Below are 24,234 nucleotides of genomic sequence, written 5' to 3' on the forward strand. Positions count from 1 at the left end.
CTTCTCTTTCCAGGCCAGACTTTTTATAGCGGGGAATAAACAAGGTGCAGTGAGGGCTTTGACATTCAGGGAGGATTAGGTGATAGAAGCTGCAACATTCCTGTCCTGGGCAGTTAGCTGTTCCGGGGGCAGTGGTCATCTGTCTCTCCCTGGTACACAAAGGCCCGGATTCCTCCAGGTGTCCCCAGGTGGTAATCTTTAGTTGTGCCTCAGGAGGTAGGCTGTTTTCCCAGGAGCCAGGATGGGCCTTATCTGTAGTTTCTGAAAAGCTTTAACATACATAGAGTACATGCTAGACTTACAACTTTTTACCTTAAGCTAAAATTTTTCAAGTCTTGAGTCCCCTATCAATTTCAGTGCTAGATACATTTCCTTTTTTCCCTGTGGATCCACTCTCCAAACTTCACTGCTCTGGGCCCCAAGAGGTGGCCATGTGTAAACTGCATCACTGGGCTCTCTTGACCTGTAGCTTCTGATTAGGTATAGCCAATGGGAGGCCCCAGCAGGAGCTTGGAGGGCAGGTGGGGATTAAGATTGGACCATTTGTTAACCTGGCTCCCTTGCTTGTTACCATGAGATGCTGTGCCCTGCCTTGATGAACACAAATCCTACCCAGCATTCTTTTCATTCAGCTACCCTCTCTGGTTCCACTACCTTCTCCCTCCTCTCTCTCACTCAGGCGTAGATCATTTCATCCTCCTGCATCCCTTTATTCACATCCCACCCCACCATTTCCTGTTTAGATTAAACCTTTTTTCTGGGAAGGGAGAGGTACCAAGGCAACTTAATTAAATATTCTCAACTTCCTTCCTTAATCCCTTAAATTTTTTTGAAAGGGCAAATGAATGTCACTCCACACATATTTTCAAAATCTTGGCCCAGCTAAATGTGAAAGCAAACAAGATAAACAGGAAAAATTTAAGTGAGAAAGACTTTTTTGTTTTTAAATTATTATTTTGAAATTTTTTAGACTTGGAAAAAAGTTGCAGTAATAGTGCAAACTCTTGATATCCTCTTCCCCTAGTTTCCCACACTGTTCACATCCCACCTGACCACAGCATCTGGTCAAAACCAGGAAGTTAGCATGAATACAATACTATTAACTAATGTTCAGACCTTATCCAAATCTTATTAGTTGTCTCACTAATGTCCTTTTTCTGGTCCAAATCCAGTTGTCTTATTTCCTCAGTTTCACTCAATGTGTAGCAGTTCCCAATCTCGGTCTTTTAGGACCTGAGACTTTTGAAGAGTACTGGTCAATTGTTGTTTAGAATGCCCCTCAATTTATGTTTGTTTGTTTTCTCATGATGAGATTGAGCATACACATTTGGGGCAAGAACATCAGAGAAGTGAGTTTATGCCTTTCTCAGTGCATCATTTTAAATGTCCTGGTGTCAATATGACTTATTACTCTACTATTGGGATTGAGCCATTAAAATCCCTCTAAAGGACTTCGTAACTTAATCTTCACCAAGAATCATAATCCCAATCCCTGAAGGGTATTCAAGGTCAAGGACCCCAAGGCCCCTTCTGAGACACAAAAATGATATTATCACCAGTTAGATCATCAGCAAAGGACATTTACTGAAGTTAAAAAAGAACACTTACTGTATTCATCCTTTCATTACACTGTTATCTTAGGGAGTGTGCAATGAATTTGTCACTAGCCAAGTGAATGCTGAGTCCCATGACTGGAACACTATGAGGCTCTGGAGTAGTCAACAGGTGGTAGAAGAAATCAATTTACCATATATCTATCTCTATCCACTTTCAAGTATTTTGTTGTTCTTTAGTGTGCAGTACTCTCCTACTCTGAACCTCCTTGAAGTCAGTAAAAAAAAAATTTTTTAAATGAGAGCCAGTGTTGCAGATGGATTGCCTGGGAGAAACCCTTCACACCCCTACTCGAAGTCCTGAGTGGCTAAGGAGACAGAAACTCAGAAGAGGGGTAACCACACAGGATGCAGGGGTAGCATTCCACAGTGCACACAGAAGGCAGAGTTGGTGGTCGGGGCTCCTTAAATGACATCTGTCTTTACCTTTCTGGAGTGCTGAAAAACCTGCGCCTCCACAGCCAAAATATGGAGTCCTCTTCTGTTTCACTCTGTAAAAACTATTTCTATGAAAAAGATGGGCTAACCTCTGAATCAAAATTTACATTGACTTGTTCATTCCACAAATATTCATGGGGTTTTCACTAAATGCCACATGCTTTTCTCAACATTGGATATAAAGCAACTAACCAAATAGTCATGGAACATGTCCTCATGAAATTTACTATCGTGAGAAAAGTGGAAGTTTCTGTAGCCTTTTAAATGTGTTCATTCAATGTGTATTTATTGAGCTGGAGGTACTTTGTTTTCATCCATGAACAAAACAGCTCCCTGCCCTCATGAAATTTCTAGTAAGGATAAATAGACAATAAACACAATAATTATGTAAATTATATGATATACAAGGTGGTGAAAAAGTAGGTTTACATTTGTGAGTATGTGAAACAGTTTATTCTTGTATTATTATTTATTAATTATTATACTGTTTTCCATATGAACAACTGTAAACCTACTTTTGCCCCACCCTGTATTCAAAGGAGGTAAGTGGCGTGGACACAAAGCAAAAGTAGAGCAGGGCAGGAGGGGTCAGGAGTGCTAGGGGGAGGGAGCGCTCCTCAACACTGCAACGTCGGCAGCAATTTTAAGTAGTGTGATCAGCTCATTGAGAAGACATTCGAGCAAGATTTGAAAGAGGTGAGGGAGATAGCCTCTTGGAGACCTGAAGGAAAAGCATTCCAAGCAGGAAGACTAGCCATTCTTAAGGCTTTAAGATGGACCAACGCCTGATAGGTTCTAGGAAGGAAAGCAGACAGCAGACAGGGGTGGCTGCAGAGGGGTCCATAGTTTAGGTGAGAGGAGTAGGAAACGAGACCAGAGAGGAAAGGAGAACAAGCCACGAAAGATCTTGCAGACCTTGTAAGGACAGAGGCTTTTACTCTGAGAGAGATCGAGAGCCGTGGAGGGGTTTTGAGCAGAGAAGTGACTTGACTCACTGATTTCCCTTAATAAGATCGCTCTGCCTTTTTGTCCAAACAGACCGGAGAGAACAGGTGGAGAAGCAGGGAGGGCTGCTGGGAGAGGAGGATGGTGGCTCTGACGAGGCGAGGGCAGTGGAGACAGGGGTGAGAGGAGAGGGTGAGGGTGCAGAGTCGGAGCCAGCAGCATTTGCCGGCAGAGTGGACTGTGGTGTGAGAGGAAGGGAGGGGCTGAAGCTGATTCTGAAGTTTCCGGCCTTTTGGAAGGAAGGAAAGTTCAACCGAGATGGAAGATTGCAGGTGGAGCCTGTTTCAGGGAAAGGCACTGGGGTTGGAGATGTTGAAGGGAATGTTAAGTACTAAGTCTGGATCCAGGTAAACTCTCTGGGCTGGAGGACTGCATTTGGAAGTGGTACCAAATAAGATTTTTATAGCATGTGATTAATATGAAAATATAGATGTTATTTTAAAAATACAAAAGTATGTGGAATAAAACTAAAATTCCTCCGTCCCTCTCTTACTCCAAACTCCTCTCCCCAGTAGTAAAGGCTATTATGAAGCTGTTATGCATTAAGAAACTAAGAAGATTCAGAGTGCTCAATGCACCATATTTGAGAATCAGAACCAACCACTGTTTTTCATTTCCACATGCATCTTACCACATAAGAAAAGTGTTTAGACTCGTACAGGTATTTTTTATACATTTTTAATATATGTGTACCTTCTCTTTACCTGTATAGTAATGTAATTTCTGGAACGGCTACTTTCTGCCATGATGGTGGTGAAGATTTCACAGCTGTTTGGAATTACCAATATACTTAGATTTCCATGTCTTTTCATGTGAAATAAACTGATTTTTAATGGGTTCTATATTGGATTTTTTAGCCATTTGGGATGTATCTTAGCTAAGCAGTGCCATCTACTTAAGAATATTATTGATTATAAGGTACACTTTAAGCACCATAGTAATAATTCTCTAGACTCAAAGCTTTCATTTTAAAATAGTACAAAGTTTCTATACCTTCCAGCAAAAAAAAAAAAAGACAACCTTCAGAATTTGAACTAATGCATTTTTGTTTTGTTGAGTTGGCAATTATTCTGCATAAGGAAAGTAATGATGACTTCTCAAATATCCAGTTTCTTATGAGTTTAGAGCTTCAGCTGTAATGAAATTCAATCGTCTTTCTAGTCCTAGGAGTTTCTATTTCTCCCCTGAAATCAAAGAGAAAAAATTAATTGAGGAGTTTTCCCATCATTTTGTTTGATTTTTCACAGAGTTCTGTCTGCAACATGTATCAGGCACCTCCACACATGTGGACGGCTGTGTGACTTATTCCAACTGGCTGCCGGTTTTGCAGGTACTGATCCATCAAGGCGACCAGTAAAGAGGGAAAACCAGGAAAGAATAAAACATGCATTCTCAAGTAACTTACAGTCCCACTGAGCCAATAAAAATTTACCTGTAGGGAAACATATTACTGTGAGTGATTCTCAAACCAACTGAAGCAAGATATTTTGCTGTGGGAAAAAAAAAGTAACAAATGAATGCTTTCAATTGAAAGTTTACTCTACGAATATTTCTTGAAACTTTGGCATGACTACTGTTTTTTTTTTTTTTTTGAGAGAGAGATCCATCACACAGCAAAATGAATAAGTCCCAGAAACAATTATTAACAAAAAAACTGAGGATCGGCTCACCATACATAGTTCAACCACTAGTTCAACAACTTGATTTTGGGGATAGATGAGCTCCTACTTGTCATATTACTTTGTGTCTATTTTTGATGATGAAGTATTCCTTTTCACAGGATCAAATAAAATGACACCTTGCAAAGAACTGCATCACCTGCACAGATTTGAAATCATATTCTGTACTTTTTGTTCTTCATGAGCAAATGAGTTCAAAGGGCAAAGCAAAGGTCACATCTGACTTCTCTTTCTTCCTCCTCTTCCTCTCCCTTCCCCACTTGCCTCCCTCTTCTCCTCCACTGTCCAGTGGCAGTTTTCCTCTGGGCTCTCTCCCACATCCTGCCTCTGCATTCCACTCAACACCAACCCCCCGCCCCCCATTCATACCAGAACAACCCCAAATAACCACCAAACTGATTCCCTTTCTAACAAATCCTGCCCACTCAAACCCATCTGTCACCCTTCCTGCAGACTCACCTTTCTGCAACACAGATCTTCTCCAAGCTCTTTTCCTGTTAAAAATGTTAATGATTCCTTATTTCCCATGGAATAATATCCCAAAGTCCTCATTTAATAATGTCCAGAAGTCAGAATCAAATCCTCCAAAGTACAACAATTTCTGGTCTTTGGTTAATATTTGAACACAAGGTTTTAATACACATGGCTATGTACAACCAAGCCCTCAAAAGAAATTTGGCAAAAAAATTCTCACATCAATGGAATAAGTAGATCAGTTTACAATGAATGTGAGCTTTTAAAATAACAGGTTCTCCTTTGGGAAGTGGTGGTTGGTGGCTACTTAAACTTGTTTTCTTTTCCCTTGAGGAACAAAGGTGATCTACCTTGACATCTGTGGATTAAATACCAGTATTCCCATCACTTAGAAATGGTCAGTTTTTCTATTTTATGAATTGTCCTGTCGCTGGAGGTTTACTAGAACCAAAACCGAGTGTGTTTATCGGGACCGTGGAAAGTCAGAGCGGTCAAGGCCACGTAACTCAATGCTTGCTGTCAAAAGAGAATGTGACTGGGCATGCTGTTTCACAAAGGCCTGACATTGCTTGTCTACCCTATCGTTTGCCATTGATTATAGGAATTAAAATATGTTCTAGAAAATTCTATCAATATGAACTTTATGCCAAATGATTGTCACCCTCCAGGGAAGCATGACAGAGTACCACTCTGTTCTTTCTGTGTTGTTTTACTCTTTATTTTCTAATAAACACATAATACTTTCAGAACCTGGAAAAATATCTATTTTTAACAATAAACTTTAAAGTTTTCTTCAAAACATCATCTAAACAGTTTCCTTTGCAATTTGGTGTTTGTTGAATATTTTGAAAGAGGCTAGCGTGGCTTGTCCCCTCTACTGAGTTAATTTCTAAATGACATCTTTTGGTACCTGTTAAAAATAGCCACCAGACTCAGAGCTCAACAGTGAGGGTTTGTTCATTCAATCTAATTACTGTTGACTAATCTGAATTTAGAATATTATCTCAACCATTAATTAGTCATTCCTCCAAACAGCCTGAGGGGAGAGATGAGCACACTCGCGAGTTGTGCAGTGACACGGCCACAGTGCCCACGGAAGAGGCAGAGGTCCGGACGCGCTCCTGACTGCCAGGAAGCAGGCCACGTGTCCGGGCTACTGCACATCCAATAAAAGACATGAGTGAAAATCAGAAAGAAAAAACCTCCAATTTTTCCAATCCATAAGCACGTGACCTTATCTTTACTAAAATTTTATAGCATTGATCAGTTGAAAACATTTATAAATGCAACATCAGCTGTATCCTACCACTTTTTACAGCAACCCAAGTATAAAATGGGCGGCATTGTGTATATGCTTTTAAAATGTTGACAGATCCTCCCAAATGCACTGATAGAAGTGTCATAGCAAAGATTAGGCAACAACCAAACAATAAATACTTACTAAATATCCACATGCACAGGGCTCCAGGCTGGAACTAGGAACAAGGGATGTGGCAAGAAATCATACACCTACCACCACCTTTGCTCCAAGGTGCTTATAGTTTGCTTCACAAAAACCCCAGTCTTTATGGTACATGAAACTCAGAGTACTGTAGAAAAACTTTTCCTTGTATATTCCCAGCTTTAGAATAAACATTTTTTTCTACATCTTTCTCCACAAAAACACAAATTTTTTGTAATCATTTTAAAGTTCAAGGTGCTTGCTACACATGTTACTTCAGAAGGTTAGAAAACCACAGGAATTGGCCCTGAAATTATTTCTTTCATTATTTAAAGAATGCTCTCTTGAACTCTTTCTTTCAAGAAGAAAAATACAGAGGAATAATTTAAGAGAACACATTTTGAATAATTGAAAACTTTCCTAGCTGGCCATGTACAGATAACAGCAGTGGCGAGCGTGCGCCATCATTTCCCACTGCACTAAGCCACAGCACGGAATAACTCTCTATGGTCTTCTCAAAGACTCTTCTGTCTCTCTCAAATAGGCATGCTTGATGTTTTTAATGGAAGAGCATGCTCGATACCTTTCCAGGGAGTGTAAATCCTGTTTATACTCTTGTCTACCCCCGTTTATGGCTTCACAAGAATTTAGCCTGTGTTCACAGACTGTCCTGATTCCCTTTTTTGGCTGGTAGAGCCTCTTCAGAACTCTTTAGGGGGGAAAAATGGCTCTTTCTTCCTTGATCCCAGGGTGAAATCAAAAATGAAAATAACAGGCTTAAACGGCCCAACCTCCTTCACGTCACCTCCGACTCCTCATTCAAAGAGGTACTGGGGACGGCAGGTGGAGTTATAATTATAGATTTTAAAAAAGCCCCATCAGCAGCTGCTGCTCCTGTTTGTTCCCGGCTATAACTGTCATCAGTGGGCAAATTGGCATAAACAGGCCTCTCCACAAGTGGAAAATCATTTAACCCCTGTCCTTGTCTGGGTCCTCTCAGTGGCCAGAGAACAGAAAGGAAATCTGACTGTACATGAGCAAAGGGTGAAACCGAGAGTGCCACACCAGCCTGGAGGCACCTGTTCCAGGGGAGCCTGAAGATTTTCTTTCCTGTCGGAGACTCCAAATCAAATAAATAGGTTAGTGCACAAAGAGTATACATCTGCATTTTAATTCTGACCTCTACTGTATCTGATCTTTGTTTTTCTGACAGAGCTTAGTGAGAAGGATGAACTGTTCCATGAAGGAAAGTTATTTGAGGACTGTTATTTAAAACTACTATGAGAACAAATTATGAAATGGGCTGAATTTATAATGGTCCTCTCCCAAGTTTGGCTGTATTCACATTAGACAAACAGAGAAGGTAAAGATGGAACTGCAAAACCGGGTTCGTGGCGTGAGTCCCATCCTTTTGTAATGCCACTCACTCATGCCAAAAGGCCCTCCGTTTTTTTTTTAATTAAAATTAGTTATGTTGAAGGCTTATGTTTGTGATTACAAAAAAAACACTGTGAATGTAATTCCAGAGTTTTGTTTCCTTAGGGAAGTTGGCAAGTTAGAATTGTATTGTTTCCTTAGCTCTGAATAAAAGCAGATTTTCTTGTTTATACTAAAATGTATGCTACAGTCTACTTTTTCCAAGAAGTTGGCTGTATGATTTATTTCTTGTGTCTCATACAATGCTACTTAAAAGCTCTATAATTTCAGCCTGCTTAGCTGCATAAGGCTCTCACAGATCCTTTGAGAAAACCAAAAGGTTTCAAAGAAGTCTCATTTTTTCGGTGTGTGCTCCATGTTTGAGAGCAGCATTTACAAACAAAGATTAACTTGGGGCCACCTTCTCAAAACCTGAATGCTTAATCTCTTGGTGAAAAGCAATGGAATTCCAGAGAATTTACTGAAAACTGAGCTTTGGGGCCCAGTTCTCATCCTACCCGCATCCCTGGGACAGATCCAAGTGGAAAGAGCCCTAAAGAATGGCCTTGTTTTTCTCAGCTCCAAACACAAAGTGAACTATCCGTAAACATTTTGTGCTACACTTGTCCATGGGAAAGCACACCTTTCTTAGTATCACTGCAGCCCAGCATTTTGTCCACCTTTTGAAGTACCTAGAGTGCTCACTGTGCACTAGGAGCTCCATTAGAGAGACACCCACATCCGACTAAAATTGGCAAAAATAACCCATCAATTAAATTTCCACAAGGGGCTTGTTTATTTCTAACAGTATCTCCTGATTTAAAAAAAAAAAAAAAAAAAAAAAAAAAAGCCATAACTTCCTCTTAGGAAGTTTAAGCACGAAATAAATACCTCTTTACCTACTTTAGCAACAAAAGCCCCAAAGAATAACTTTGGCTACTGCTTTTGAAAATGTCAATCAATATAGCATATCAATACTCTAAATCTTCCTGTGGGTTAAGAAGGTATATGATAGGTAACATTACAGCATATCTCATATACCTCACTTAATCATTCAAATATTTTTAGAGCAATGGCTATATAATCTAAAAATAATACTCAGAAATTAAGGCAAGCTTACAATTCCCAGTATTACTCTTTCCAGAATTGCTTTTCCTCCTTTTTTTCTACTAAACCATTTAGCCCTACGGTGGTGGTTACCCCCAGATTCCAAATTGTACAAACTGAGAAAGGCAACGGAAGGGGAGCTGGCTGACTGGTTGCTGGTGTGGGTTTCCTGTGAGTTACAGATTTGTGCTTGGTCTTAAACATGGCTTCTTACTTGTATTTTGTCTTCTTGCTCTTCTAGAAAAAAACTATCCAAGATGACTGTCACTTACTCCAGTAAAGTAGCCAATGCGACTTTTTTTGGATTTCATAGGTTACTCCTCAAGTGGAGAGGCAGCATCTACAAACTACTGTACAGGGAATTTATTGTTTTTGCTGTTTTTTACACAGCAATAAGTTTGGTGTACAGGTACTTTCCTTTGCATGTCTCCTTAAGTGGCCATCAAATATCAAGTGAGAATACAGTCTCAGAAATCTGAGCCCTGCAGTTGCCGCTGACCTTTGTGCGTAGGTAACTTTCTTTGCATGATCCTCTCTGTGGCCTCCTTCTCCTCCAGACAGGGCAGTTGAATCCACACCCACCATTTTTAGGATGTTAAATAGACTCTAACTGTCATGTTCAAGTGGTTCTCATTCCAGCCCCACAGAAGTGATCATGATGAGCTGTTAGTCGTGGGTCAAGAATGTTGCTATAGGCACAGAATGGAAGAGTTATACTTAGATCTTCACTACATAGTGATTTTGAATGGCAGAGTCTACAAATGAATGATTACATGTGCCTCTCTGAACTATGTCCCTCATAGTTTGAGGGACATGCAGCAACTGTGATTTGAGAGCATGCAGCAACTACCTGTGTAACTGGCATGTTTGTGAATAATGTCTATCAGGCATACATACCTGATACGGGCACTTTCCTTCCTTTTGCCTGGAATGACAAGATCTCCAGGATGGTGCCCACCAGCCTTACCACGACCCCAACTAAAGAAAAGGCCTAAAAACTATGTCTTTTCTTTTTATCTTCTGAGTTTGGGACATGTCATATTCACAAAAGGAGATGACATTTATTCTTCATAACCACAACTTATGCCTGTCAGACTGACAGAAAGTTTGAGCAATATTATGTCTAAGAAATATTTTTATAACTAAAAATTCTACTTTTTAAAAAGATTTTATTTATTTATTTTTAGAGAGAGGGGAAGGGAGGGAGAGAGAGAGGCAGAGAAACGGTGCCCCAATGGGGGACCAGGCCTGCAACCCAGGCATGCTCCCTGACCGGGAATAGAACCAGCAACCTTTCACTTTGTTGTACGGCGCCCAACCAACTGAGCCACACCAGTCAAGGTTAAAAATTATATTCTTAATAAAATTTTATCAGCATTATAAAAGAAAAGCTTTATGAGTTTTTTAAATTAAAATTGTTTGTATACATTTCTTCTCTGGGGAGGAATTAAAACTTAAAATAGGAAGCTAAAGGTTTTTGAGGCTGTATTTCCACCTTTTCTATGTACATCAGTTTGTTATTCTCCTGCATACAAACGAACAAATTTGAATAGCATTGCTCTCACCTACATTCTTCCTTGCAGCAATAGGGCCCCATGTGAAGATGAGGGATGTTAATTTGGTTGACTGATAATTCTCAAAAGCAGAATAGAAAGATCTATTTAGCTAAATATCAAATAAATACACTACACTTCAAATAAATGTATATATGGGTATATACTTTGGCAAAAAGTCTTTAAATTTAATGTTTTATTAAAACCCTCTAATAATTTTTCAGATCTGTCTTATAGTACTTTTTGACAACTTATCTATGTGCCACCTAATCCTTCAAAATACAAGATGGTGGAAGACTCATGATGTTGTCTCAGTTTATTTGTACTAATATGAATTTATTGCTATTACTGCTGCTTAGGATAGAAAAGCCCTCAGAGCAGTTGCACTGTAGCCAGAAATGCTCCGTGGAGCTTCAGCTTTTGCTCCAATATCTTACGTGTACCCCACAAAATTATATGTGTGATTTCTGTAAAAGCCAAAGAGTGCTTACACTTATAATAATTTAAACCATTATTTAAGTCATTCTTCATTTTTTGAAGTCCAATTGTAAAAGCTTGTTAAAATAGGCCCTAATACCTTGATCAAAGGAATGCCAAGAACTATAGGCTGAATTTGTCAAGAAAGTCAAACATGTATAGAAAAATATAGACATAGTTTCGGTCTCATGTCTACTGATGCCCTAAGCTTTTTTGGTCCTATTAAAAGTAAATAAATATACTTATTGAAAATTGTAAGACAGTACAAGAATTCATTAATTTGATTGTATCTCTTCCCATTTGTTGTATGGATTTGACAAAATAATTGCCGCACTTACTTTCTAACTAGTATAATTTCTATGTGTCTATTAGCCAAATATTTTTCCTTTGGCCAATTATTAATCATAACAATCACTTTGTTATTAAATATAATACCCTATGTTACATTGTTTTATGTAACATATATTCTTTAATTCACACAACATCCCTGATGCATCAATGTTATTATCTCCATTTACACATGAGACACGGAGGCTCGCAGAGATTTAAAAATGTGCTCAAATTCTAAATCTGTAAGTGGGAGATCTGGGATTCAAACCCAGCTTCCCCTGACCCTGTGGTCTGTGCTGTCCACAATCAAATCCTCCCCGACAACTTCTATTTGAGTAGCAAAAGCCACTCTGGCTGTAACTTTTCATCAGCATGACCCTGACAGGACTGTGCAAACAGGTGATGCCTCCTTGTCAGCTTTTCCTGACTTCCAAACTTCTGACACCTCCTCCCAAGCTGAGGCAAGAACTCCAAACCCACCTCACACCCCATACCCTGCACCCCTTCTTCGATGCACCAGCTCCCATTTCTTCATCTGCAACCTGAGTGTTGGCTCACTCTTACCTCATTATCCCTCTGCTTCCTTTATCGAAGTTCTACTGACCCAGATGGGCCTTTGAAGTATGTTAACATGGATTTTTCCAAGGGAGTCCTTTCTCCTTTGGAACAGCTACACTCATTCATTGATGCAGATTCATCTCTGTTGCTTTGCTTTCCAGATTTTGGTCATTATTATTAACCTGCCTTGAGACATTCCTCCTGACTCTGAGTCTCCTCCCTACAGCAGAAATATCCAGAATAGTTCTAGTAAATGAATTTATGTTAAACAATACCATGAAATGAATTTGGGTTGGATCTATAATATAAATTTCAATATTTATACTATATTGATATAAACCCACCAAATGTAATAATAAAAATGTCCACTTCTAATTGTTATATATGCTATATTTTAAATAATTACAGAATTTTTTTAAGTTATAATATTCTTTAAAATATAACACAGAAAATCAAGAATTTGCTGAATAGCATATTCAGGAATAAGATCAAGATGTCAAATTCAGGGCTATTATTTAATAATAACTCAGTAACTGTAATCCTCTTAATCAAGATACTCCTTTTTTTCTTTGAGTACACCTGACGAATGATTGAAAAACAAGCTCTTTTATGAGGTATTGTGCTCCAAATCCAAAGCATTAATCATATAAAAGTTTAAAAATATAAAGTATTTAAAAATAAAATGTTTAATGAATCTGTCTAATGGCCAATAACAATTATGTACTACAAATGTTAGTACTTGAAATATTCAACTTTTGAGATACATCAACTTAGTAGAAAAGAAAAAGTTATTACTCCTTAAAAAATTATTTGTGCTTAATTGTTTGCACTGAATATCACTTGCAAAGCAGGTGAAGAAGTATAATATCATAAAGGGCTGTGCATTTTATTTTTGCTCCAGATTGTTACTTACAGGAGCCCAAAAACGTTACTTTGAAAAATTATCAATTTACTGTGACAGATATGCTGAACAAATTCCAGTAACCTTTGTGCTTGGTAAGTATAGGTGACACGCAGACTGCAGCCACGCAGCTGTCTCCGTTAGGATGACACCGATGACTCTGCATGGGAGTGCTTCCAAGCCTCGAGGCATGCCTGCAAAGCCACCGCTTGCAATAGCACAAACCATCCATAAGGTTCGCCTTCAGGGCTGCTTTCGCTACATTAACACCAAACAAGTTTGAGGTAATAATCTGCTCTTGGACGATGAAGCTTTCTCTTCACTAACCTTCCACTTTTGCTGTCAATATTTGAGTTCTAATAGCTGCTTACTGGGTGCCACGGCATTTGCCAGGCACAAATTACATTTATTTTTCTGGAGGGCAAAATCATAAGGTATGGATAACAACATATTTTTACACCCCAATCCCAAAAAGGCTAAAATTCTGCTAAAAGCATCAGTGTTGACGAGTCTGCTCCAGGAAATTGCTTTACAGTTTTCCTGTTATTCTGCAGGGTTTTATGTCACTCTGGTAGTGAACCGATGGTGGAACCAGTTTGTGAACCTGCCCTGGCCAGACAGGCTGATGTTCCTCATCTCCAGCAGTGTCCACGGCAGGGACGAGCACGGGCGGCTGCTCAGGAGGACCCTGATGCGCTACGTCAATCTCACGTCCCTGCTTATCTTCCGCTCGGTGAGCACAGCCGTGTACAAAAGGTTTCCGACGATGGACCACGTGGTTGAAGCAGGTATTGTGAATGGCCTTTCCTTCCTTGGCCGCCTCTCAGCGTAGATGGGAACGTACCCCCATTCCTTTGAAAATTCCTTTTATTTAGGTATTCAACAAGAAACATTTATTGATTACCTACTATGTGCCAGAAACAGTTTTAAGAGGCAAAAATGAGTAAGGCACGGTTCCTGCCCTCAAAAAGTTTACTTCAGGGGGAGGAGCAGCTTGCAGTCACATGGCCTTTAGGTAAATATAATGATTACAGCATTTATTTAAACCACCTATAATATTACCTCACACTTTCTACCCCTTCACAGTTTGTTCATTTTCATGACTATTATTTCCCTTGGACATTAAAAAAAATGAGAATGGAAGGAAACCGATTCAGAGGGCTTATGATCTGTCCTGGATCACACAGCACACAGTTATCATTCCGGCTCAGAACTTCTAAACTGATACTTTTCCCAAAACGTAAGGAGATGCTGGTAGGACCCAGCAGTGTGGGTTTTTATCTGGGCAGACCCTGAGAGGCGGCAGTGACAGGCCGCCTCAGTGTGGGTCTGCTGTCTCTCCTCTCCCTCAGAGTAGACACAATTATTCTACCTGGGCTCCTCCCCACACTCTGCTGAGTACAAACTGTGTTGGAAGGATGACCCCCCTGGGCATGTTAATGTCCAGTGAAGAAGCTGTTGGTTAAAGCAGCCGTCATTGGGTTGAGGGTTAGGTGAGATCATTCTCAGCATGTGCTGAGTAGATACTGGTCGTTGTGCCGGGTGCTTGTTAATAGCTCCGGTAGCTTGTTGAAAGGGGTTAGTGAGTGTATAGAGGATAAAAGAATCATGCGACGATTCCATCTTTACACCGAGTATGCTCTCAAGTTAGGTTGCTCTGTCTATACTCTTCCTCTGAAATGCCCTTGAGAGTAGTTGTTCTTTAAGAATAGTATTTTTTGTTTGTTTTTGGAGGGGGTTTTTCCTGGCTTTTCTTTGGTTCGGCTTTGCCTTCTTAGATGGACAGTGTAGACAGTGACTGAGAATGCAGAGGAGTTCAAATTCTTAGCCCACCACTTACTTACTAGCTGCATGACCTTGGATGAGTTACTGTCTATGCTTCAGGTCCCCCATCCATAAAATAAGTTTATAGTAATTGATAATACCACTTATTTCATATACCTCATTGGCTTGCTGTGAAGATTAATAAGTTCACATTTACAGAGGGTTTAGGGACATACCTGGCACGTGGTAAATGTCACGTGAGTTCTTGCTAGTAATACTGAAATCATCTAGTACAGCAGCGTGACATAGTCCTTTGTCACTTTAGAAGATTCATTTGCTATGGCATCCCAGGTCTCCTTGAACCAAATGACCAGAAAGTTGGGAAAGTCAAGGTGGAAATAAATAAGGAGGAGTGCAGAGGATACTGTTGGGGTAACAGATGTGATAAAGTAACAGGGTGCAATGAGTTAGTTAGAAAATTCAGGTGGATGTTACTAATGGCCTGGCAAATGCACAGGTATGTGTGTATTATGATGTAGAACTAGTAGGAACTTTAAACAAATTAACTACAACACCTCTTTCGAATTTAAAAGTTTAATACTTCTTTAGAACGACCAAGTTGAAAATGCTACGTGGTAACTTAATTTTCTTACCCTAATATCTATAGGAATCAAATGCAATAAGAATTACCACATCTGAAGAAAGACCTAAAAATAAACGAGAAAGGTTAGACCCATTCCGAAGTGATGAGTGAGAGCTAAACTTTACTTGGAAGAATGAAGGTGATGTTTCTCTAGTCCTGATGCATCCTTGAAATGAAGGGAGTGCATTCTGACAGGAACCAGACACCAGGCCCAATTCTCAGAACAGATCCTACCCTCTTAGCGTCATCTTCATATTAAAAGCAAATCAGGAGGAAGCCAGCCAGCATGGCTGGTGATGGAGAGGTCTGGGGGCCTCCAGTCCAACCTGAGCTCAGGAAGGCTGAGCTGTACACAGGTCCAGTCCAAGGGGCAAGTAGAGAGGGAGAGGTGAGTAGGAGAATGACGAGGTTGCATTTCCTTTAGGCGTAAGTTTTACAGTAATGAAGCTTATTCCCTGTCAAATTTGTGCAAATGCCTGTCATGTACTGTGTCTACCCATTTTTGCTTCCTAAGGCAGTTGGAATATTGGAATATTGGAATACCCTCAACCATTCCAAAGGAGTCTGGAATCAGTCATTCACTCCTAAGTGCATTTAAACTAGGGTGTCTGGAGGTATGATCCGCAGACCCACAGGCCCTTTACATCTTGAATAACTTGAGTGGTTTATTTACAATGCCTGTTTCTGGGCCCCATCTCAGACCTACTGAATCAGAACCGGTGGATTTAAAGCCTAGGAAACCTGCATTTAAACATGCTTCTGTGCTGTTTCGTTACGCACTGAAGTTTAAGAAGTGCCGAGTCTCTTCTGGGATGCTTATTTTTGAAAACCTTTTTCTCATCCCTGGGGTCAAAAGGTCTCGGCAACCATCAAGTAATTCCTTACTATTAACAAAGTAGCAAGGATTAAGACAGACAGTGAATTAGGCCCTGGCCAGGTAGCTCAGTGGGTTAGAGCATTGTCCCAATACTCCAAAGTGCAGGTTCGATCCCCAGTCAGGGCACATACAGGAATCAACCAATAAATGCATCAATAAGTGGAACAACAAATCAATGTTTCCCTCTCTCTGCCCCCTACCCCATCATTAAAAATAAAAATTAAATTTGAAAAAAGAAAGAAAGTGAATTCAAGGTTTCGGCCATGCTAGAGGCTCCAGAATTACAGAGGGGCTTTAGGGCAGCAGTCTGGTCAGAGACTACTGCCCAGAGGATTTGAATCAGACCTGATTAAACACACAAGTATCATTCTGTACAGAAGCTGAAGGAGGAAGAAAAGTAAGGGGGATTGAAAGGGGCTAAAGCCTTTACAAGCGCCCTCTGGGGTCATCACTGATCATTGCAAGAAAAAGGTCCCTACAGCTTTCTTTTCATTCCTAAGTGTTTTCTTGCAAGAGCAGGAAAAAGGGTAGTGGGACAGCTTGTGCCCCCAGGGGCCGGATAGTGTGTTAGATGGCAGAACAAAGGTTTCAAGCCTTGGTCCTTGAAGCTGAGGGAGCCACTTCAGAAGTGGGGTTCTTCCTGGCTGCTCCACAGCCAGCCGCATGGGTGGGCATCCACTTGCGTGGGCCCCTCTCTGTCCAGGGGCAGCATCGGCTCGCCTGGCTTCTTGCTTGGTTCCCCAGTAGAGACAGCTGACTCAGTCTGCACGTGGGGTCAGTTTCCAAGCCCTCCCATTGGACACATGCCTCCGACACTCTCTGAAGGTCTTTTGCTTGTGCCAATGTGTCTGGGAAGAACAGGAAGTCCAGGGATGGAGTTAAATATTTGGCAGATCCCCTGAGCCCAGAGCCAGGACACCTGCCCTGCCGGAGGGCAGAGAGGGCCAAGAAGTAAAGTTCAGGGGCACCAAACTGGCGAGGGCAAAGGCACGACACGAGAGTAAGGGCACAGAAAACACCTCTTGTCAGGTGACGCCCTTACATAATATCGCTTGTCTGGAAAAGTACCTGTTCTCAAATTTCAGTGTGCATTAAATATTACTAAAAATCAATATTGCTAAAAATGTAGATTCTAAAATACTGCCCCGGAGATTCTGATTGAGTAGGTCTGGGGTCATTGAGATCCAGGGATGTGTATTCGACGAGCTTCTGGATTCTTTGAGGCAGGTGGTCCCTGGATCCCACTCTGAGAAACAATGGGCTTTAAGGTAATCGGGTTTCCCTCCAACATCCTCTTGCTTCAGGGAGGGTCCCTGCCACAGAGATTCAGGGCTGGCCTGAGGAAGTAAGTGGGAGCGCAGAGAGAATGAAGAGCAGTGTCTCCTTTTGTAGCAACTGGCAATTGCCAGACTAAAGCCTGATGAGCTAGAGGTCACTTACCTGCTAACCCTTGAACTTTCTTTGCTTGTAAGCTGGATGGTCATGTTATTTTACTCTGGTGAATTAAAAGGACTGAAATGCATTCAACTGGGGGAATGCATGTGCTTTGATGTTACAGGTGAAATTTCTCAATTTAAAAATAAAAGTTTTTCATTTCTGCTCACAGGGAAATAGAAATATAACAATTGAACACTAAGTAATGTCTATTATGCTGAAAACTCCCTGAACTGGTCTGTTGTCAAACAGTTATTTAGCAGAAGAATGGCAATACAGTTGCTGTTATTTTCCTTATTGGCTACAAACCTGCCCTGGAAGAATCGAATTATTGCAATCACCTGCCTTGGAAGATGTCACTCACCCAAGTCAAGTCAGGTGCACAATTCCAGGTCTTTGCTGATTCAAGTACAGCCTTAATCAGGTGCTTACACTATAGCATGACACTGGATCGAAATATTCTATTTGTATTTCACAGTGATCAGGAGAAGAAAAGGTTTCTCTTCAAAATTTGCTCACCAGAGCACAAAGATAGACAATGGGAAATTATATACATTCCTCTAAAAATTACTAAAGCTATTGCTAAATCTGCCACATGTTTGCTCATTCAGCAAAGATTTATTGAGCGTATACTATATGCCAGGGACTGTGCTGGGCACTAGAGCACAGCTGTAAGCAAGGACAGATATGGCTCCTGTCCTCAAGAATCAGTAAAAATTATTACAAATCTTCGCTTACATGGATCATTTTCAGAGACGAGCACAAGTATAGTCACAGGTAATTTTATATCCCTATATTGCATTTCTACTTCTCTAAAGTAATTTCTTTCCATGCCCATAAGAATGGTTAGAAGATAGTAAAATTTGAGGAAAGGGCATTCTTTACTTTTCCTAAAGCCCTGAAATCTTTACATGAATTTCCTTGAGGTTTTTCTCTTACTAGAAGGAGCTTGATGTGAGCTCTGTGATGAGAATATTTGTCAATGCTTATCGTTAACAAACATTAATACAACTAAGCAAGCTCCCCATGGTTGAGTGGCTATTGAGATAAAAACTTTAACTTTAGATGCACTGGCTGGAAGGCTAGCCCCATTCGAGATTCTGGCATATGTAGATCATTTAATCTGTGACCTTCTCCCACTAAGTAAAATCAAATGGGTTTTGTGTAATATTGACTTTCTGCCCTGTGGTCTCCAGTTCAACTTTTTCCTGGCACATTGCATGGCTCTGGGGCATCTTGGGCTCTTTGAAATCTCCCACTGCTCTGTGTCACAGGAGAGATGACCAAGGGGACAGTGGTATTCACAGCTGTGCCAGGTTTTCCTCTGTTGGCTGAACTTTTACAGGCTGAGTCAGTTTCCCTATAGTCTCACATGATGAGCCTGAAACAGACAGGACGTCATCTTGTGAGTGAAACCTGACTCACCTATGCGCACTTGCGTTACACAGGAGGGAAAATGCACAGGAGAATTCCTGAATTAATGCCGTGCACGGGCAGTCTCAGCTGGTCAGCATTTGAAGGCTCCCCACAGTTCTGTTTCAGGAGTTAAATCAAGGCTACCCCCTCACTGTTTCTCAAGGTATGGTCACAGACTATATTCATTGAATTATCAAGGGTACATATTTCAATTGCAGGATCCCAGGTAACCTATGGAATCAGAATCTCTGGGGCTTAAGACCTGAGAATCTGAGGGTTTTTTTTTTTAAGATTTATTTATTTATTTTTAGAGAGGGAAGGGAAGGAGGGGGGAGAGAGAGAGAGAGACATCAATGTGCGGCTGCAACCCAGGCATGTACCCTGACTGGGAATCAAACCTGGGACACTTTGGTTCACAGCCCGTGCTCAATCCACTGAGCTATGCCAGCCAGGGCTCAGAATCCGAGTTTTAAACAAGCTCCCCAGCTGCACCGCCGGATAGCTGACCCAGACAAAAAGGCTGAAACAGCCCGCTTGCCAAATGACCCGTGGCACAGGGTAGTTGTCCCCAAACTATGTTGCAAATTGGAATCACTAGAGATCTTTTAAAAATACTGATGTCTAGCTCCCATTCCCAGACATTAGGTTCAACAGAAATTGGGTACATCAGCAGTTTTTAAAGCTCCCCAAACCATTCTAATATGCAGCAAAATTAAGGAACTGCTGCCGTAGGGTGTACCTGTCAAATCTTCAACTTCATCTGCAAATCTCTTCAGATCTGTTTACTGAGAGCAAATGAAATTCTCAACCACCTGGGCAGGTGTGTGATATTTCCTGTGTGTCATGTGTATAAGGCAGTGAATTACCAAACAGGATGCTAATTGAGGGATGGAGTATGGATGACTAGAGATGTTTGCTCATATCAGGAAAACAGAGGAGTTTCTCTGTCTTTGTTCAGCATTGCTACTCCAGAAACTAATTTCACTCAACCATATCCTATTTTGAGCTTTTCAGACTGTGAGTTCTAATTTATTATTGGGTTCTTAAATCATCTTAATGGCTTACCACCAGCATTGTTAGCAGAATGGAATGGAATGGAATGGAATGGAAAACATCAGAGAGAACACCGTGAATAAGAGCCAATCACTGTTTTGTGAGCCACACATATCTCACTGTGGTTTACAGTAAAAAATGCCTGACACGATGCCTTCACCATGTGATTCCATCTCTCTCAATCTCATTTTGCTTCCTCTTGATTTTCCCACTTGTCAGGGGTTTCTAAACCTCTACCATTGAATTTAAAGGACAGCTATAGTTCAATCTTCATTCCATTCATTTGGAAAATACAAAGTTGAAAATGAGCCAGGCACCTTGCAATGTTCCTGAAAAAGTCATCTTTCTAGGAAGGGCTCTGTTGCTGAATGCGCGACTCTGTCTTTCAGAAAGAACTGGCAACAAACCCAATTTGCCTTCAAGTTTTGAGATACAGAGCTTTTAGCTCTTCTGGTAATAGAGGCTCATTTGCACACTCTGCTTTAAAGGCAAAAACATCTGCTTCGGCTACAACCGAAGGAAAAGTAAATCAACTGTACAGACACATTCTATGATAACTGGAATATTGTTTATCAATGGCTTTAACTGGTCCTTTGGCTTGAGGACAATAACATTTTGCCTTGAAGTGGCAGAGACTACTCCATCAAACCACAATTCAAGTTGCAAGTAAATACAAACATATATATGTGTGTGTGTGTGTGTGTGTGTGTGTGTATGCAGATACTTTTACTATTCTGATTTGAAATATTAAAAAAAATTCTTTGGGATAAGTAGTAGGAAAATTGCTGAGCAGAGCTGAACCAGCCAGAAAGCTGGAAGGAAAGATTAACACAAGAAACTCTAGGCAGGTGCAATGGCAAGATAAAACAGCAACGTCAGGGATACGGCCGTGGCCTGAGGGAGCGTGGGTGAAGACAGACTGTGAAGGAGACAGGGCAGTGTGAGGCCCAGCCAACTGACAGTGCTGCCGAACCATAGCAAGTCAATACCTGTGGTTCACACAGCCTTAGATATGAGGATAATGACCACATTCTGAAAAAGATAATCGGTCTCTGGTTAAAATGGCCTGAAGTGCTGATGTGGATAACCTTTCATTTGATAGCAAATGCACTTTGAATTGATTTGAGCAACAATCTAAAGATTTTCTTTCACTGGACCTAAAACTCGATTTCCAAAGATGGGGTTACTTTGGATAAGATGTGTGACCCTGCAGGGGATGATAAAAATTATTCTGCCTGTACACTCTCAGAGGACATATTAATGTCTGGTTAATCACTCATCTTTCACAGCAAAATACTCAGTAAACTTGGGCTAAAATTAACAACCACCAGCTTTCCTTGCCCTGCATGTCCCCTTCCAGTTGGCGGTGAGTGTTTTATATGGTGGGGAGGGTGACACCAGCTTTGGCGTTTGCACTAAAAACCTTTGCTCTTCATATTTGCTCTTGGCTAAGAAACCAACAGAGAATTTGCCAGCACAATTTGATCCATACTCCTGAATAAAAAATAACCAGAGGTAATGTTTATTCTTTGGTTGAATGACAAAGATTGCAGCCAGTATATAAATGGGGTTATTTTTTTTAAATTACACTATAACCCCAAGAATGTAACTGTTGGATAATTGATATGAAATGTCTGAAGATAGTTTCCAGGTAAAGAATGATGTGCTGCAACAAGTCTTCAAGCAGAGAGCCAAGACAGGCCAAGTTTATCTATTAACTTCTTATACTAAGAATTAATCATGCTCTGCAAGTTTTAAAAAAACAATCATCTGACTCATGCAACAACTTTGAGATGCACTAAGAAACAAGAAGAGGATTATCAGGCTTACTTCTATTTCTGACCTCAGAAGGGAATCTAATGCCTCAGGCATGGGCAGAACCCTTCTAAACTAACATAAATAACCTATTATCCAAAACTAGTCTCCTGTTGGTAGATAATGGCTTTGTAGTTGTTACTGTTTATTTGAAGTATGAATAAACAGAATCTCCTGTCAGTGAGGCAGGGGTTTTCAAACACCTCTGTAAATCAGAATTTCTTACAAAGCTTGGTAAACATGCAGCTTCCTGAACCCAGTTCCATTCAGCCACCAAAGACTGAAAGGCTGATACCTGGACCTCACTCTACATCAGTTGAATCTGTCCCTAGGAATAAGGCCAATGCCTTGGTATTTCCTAAAAGTATCTGCATGAGACTCTGAGGTGCAGGCCTAGGTCCAGAAGTCCTGCCCTGATTAGTGACTTAGTAGGTGAGGGTAGGGCCCAGCCCCTCCACATCTAGGTGGCACACGTGAGTCCCATGCCCAAGATCCATGGGCCTTATTCTCAAACACACTGGCCTAGGTCATATCAAAAATCTGGGTAACTCCAAAGCTCTATGAATTGGTGCCTTTCAAAATGAGAGTCGCTTCTTCTTTGACTTCTTTGTGCCATAGTAACATCTCTTAAGTAAAAAGCAGTCTTTAAACAGGATGGCCAGATTCATAAGCTGATTAAGATGTTTAAGGATAAAAAATGTGTTATATTAGGGCAAAAAATGTGTTACATTAGGGCAAAAGTAGATTTTTATCTAAATGTGTTATCAGAATTTCATAAATAAATAATTGCTTTGCTGAGAGGAAAGTAACTCAAAATTATTATCTTACAAGATATTGATTTAAGAAATAAACTTTAATTCAGAAAATATTATATATATTAAATCATAATGAATATTTAAAAGCCCACTTAAAAAGTCAAAGGGATAAACTTCCAGCCAAGATGGAGGCATAGGTAGATACACTTTGTTTCCTCACACAACCAAAAGAAGGACAACAACAAATTTGAAAACAAAAAATAACCAGAACTGCCAGAAAATTAAAATTGTATGAAAGTCTGACAACCAAGTGAAATAAAGAAAAATATACAGGGAACCAACAGTGAAGGGAAGAAAACCAGGATTCAAATCAACAATTTGGAGTAGAAGGAAGAAATAAACTAGAACAGAATAAAGTTGAATAAACTAGAATAAAGTTGAACATTCTGTTCAACTAGAACAGAATGAAGAAACAAGAATTCAAAAAAATGAGGAAAGGCTTAGGAACCTCTGGGACAACTTTAAACATTCAACATCCAAATCATAGGGGTGCCAGAAGAAGAAGAGGATGAGCAGGAAATTGAAAACTTATTTGAACAAATAATGAAGGAGAGCTTCCCCAATCTGGCAAAGGAAATAGACTTCTAGGAAATCCAGGAAGCTCAAAGAGTCCCAAAGAAGTTGGATCCAAGGAAGCACACATCAAGGCACATCATAATTACATTAGCCAAGATTAAAGATAAGGAGAGAATCTTAAAAACAGCAAGAGAAAAGGAGACAGTTGCCTACAAAGGAGTTCCCATAAGACTATCAGCTGATTTCTCAAAAGAAACATTACAGGCAAGGAGGGGCTGGAAAGCAGTATTCAAAGTCATGAAAGGCAAGGACTTACATCCAAGATTACTCTATCCAGCAAAGCTATCATTTAGAATGGAAGGGAATATAAAAAGCTTCCCAGACAAGAAATAACTAAAGGAGTTCGTCATCACCAACCCCTTATTGTATGAAATGTTAAAGGGACTATGAACAGTAAAATAACAACAAGCTCACAACTATCAACAGCTGAACCTAAATAAAACAAAAACAAAAACAAACTAAGGAAACAACTAGAACAGGAACAGAATCACAGAAATACAGATCACGTGGAGGGTTATCAGCGGGGGAGTGGGAGTGGGGAGAATAGGGGAAAATGTACAGGGAATAAGAAGCATACGTGGTCAGTACAAAATAGACAGTGGGAGGTTAAGAATGCTATAGGAGATGTAGAAGCCAAAGAAATTATACGTATGACCCATGGACATGAACTAAGGGGAGGGGATGCTGGTGCGGGGAGTGGTGCAGGGCGGAGGGGAATAAAGGAGAGAAAAAAAATGGGACAACTGTGATAGCATGATCAATAAAATATATATTTTTAAAAAGTCAAAGGGGTAAGTACAAGGATAGTCATGTTATCCTTGCATTCTTTCTAATAACAAAAATTTTAAA

At 40.3% G+C, this 24,234-nt stretch overlaps 1 protein-coding gene across 4 annotated transcripts in view; it reads left to right on the forward strand.

Annotated features, from left to right (window-relative positions):
* The first annotated feature begins 7,461 nt into the window (after nt 1-7,461).
* BEST3 (bestrophin 3) overlaps nt 7,462-24,234 on the forward strand; it is a 42,042-nt gene continuing 25,269 nt past the window's right edge. The window contains exons 1-4 of one of the 4 annotated variants that reach the window (XM_036018687.1): nt 7,462-7,793; nt 9,415-9,582; nt 12,993-13,087; nt 13,547-13,780. In XM_036018687.1, coding sequence (XP_035874580.1) covers nt 9,431-9,582; nt 12,993-13,087; nt 13,547-13,780 — 481 coding nt within the window. In that variant the 5' untranslated portion in view covers nt 7,462-7,793; nt 9,415-9,430. The other 3 variants (XM_036018688.1, XM_036018689.1, XM_036018691.1) reach the window with 3 other exon arrangements.

This window comes from Phyllostomus discolor, chromosome 2, assembly GCF_004126475.2.
Source record: "Phyllostomus discolor isolate MPI-MPIP mPhyDis1 chromosome 2, mPhyDis1.pri.v3, whole genome shotgun sequence".
Taxonomy (NCBI): domain Eukaryota; kingdom Metazoa; phylum Chordata; class Mammalia; order Chiroptera; family Phyllostomidae; genus Phyllostomus; species Phyllostomus discolor.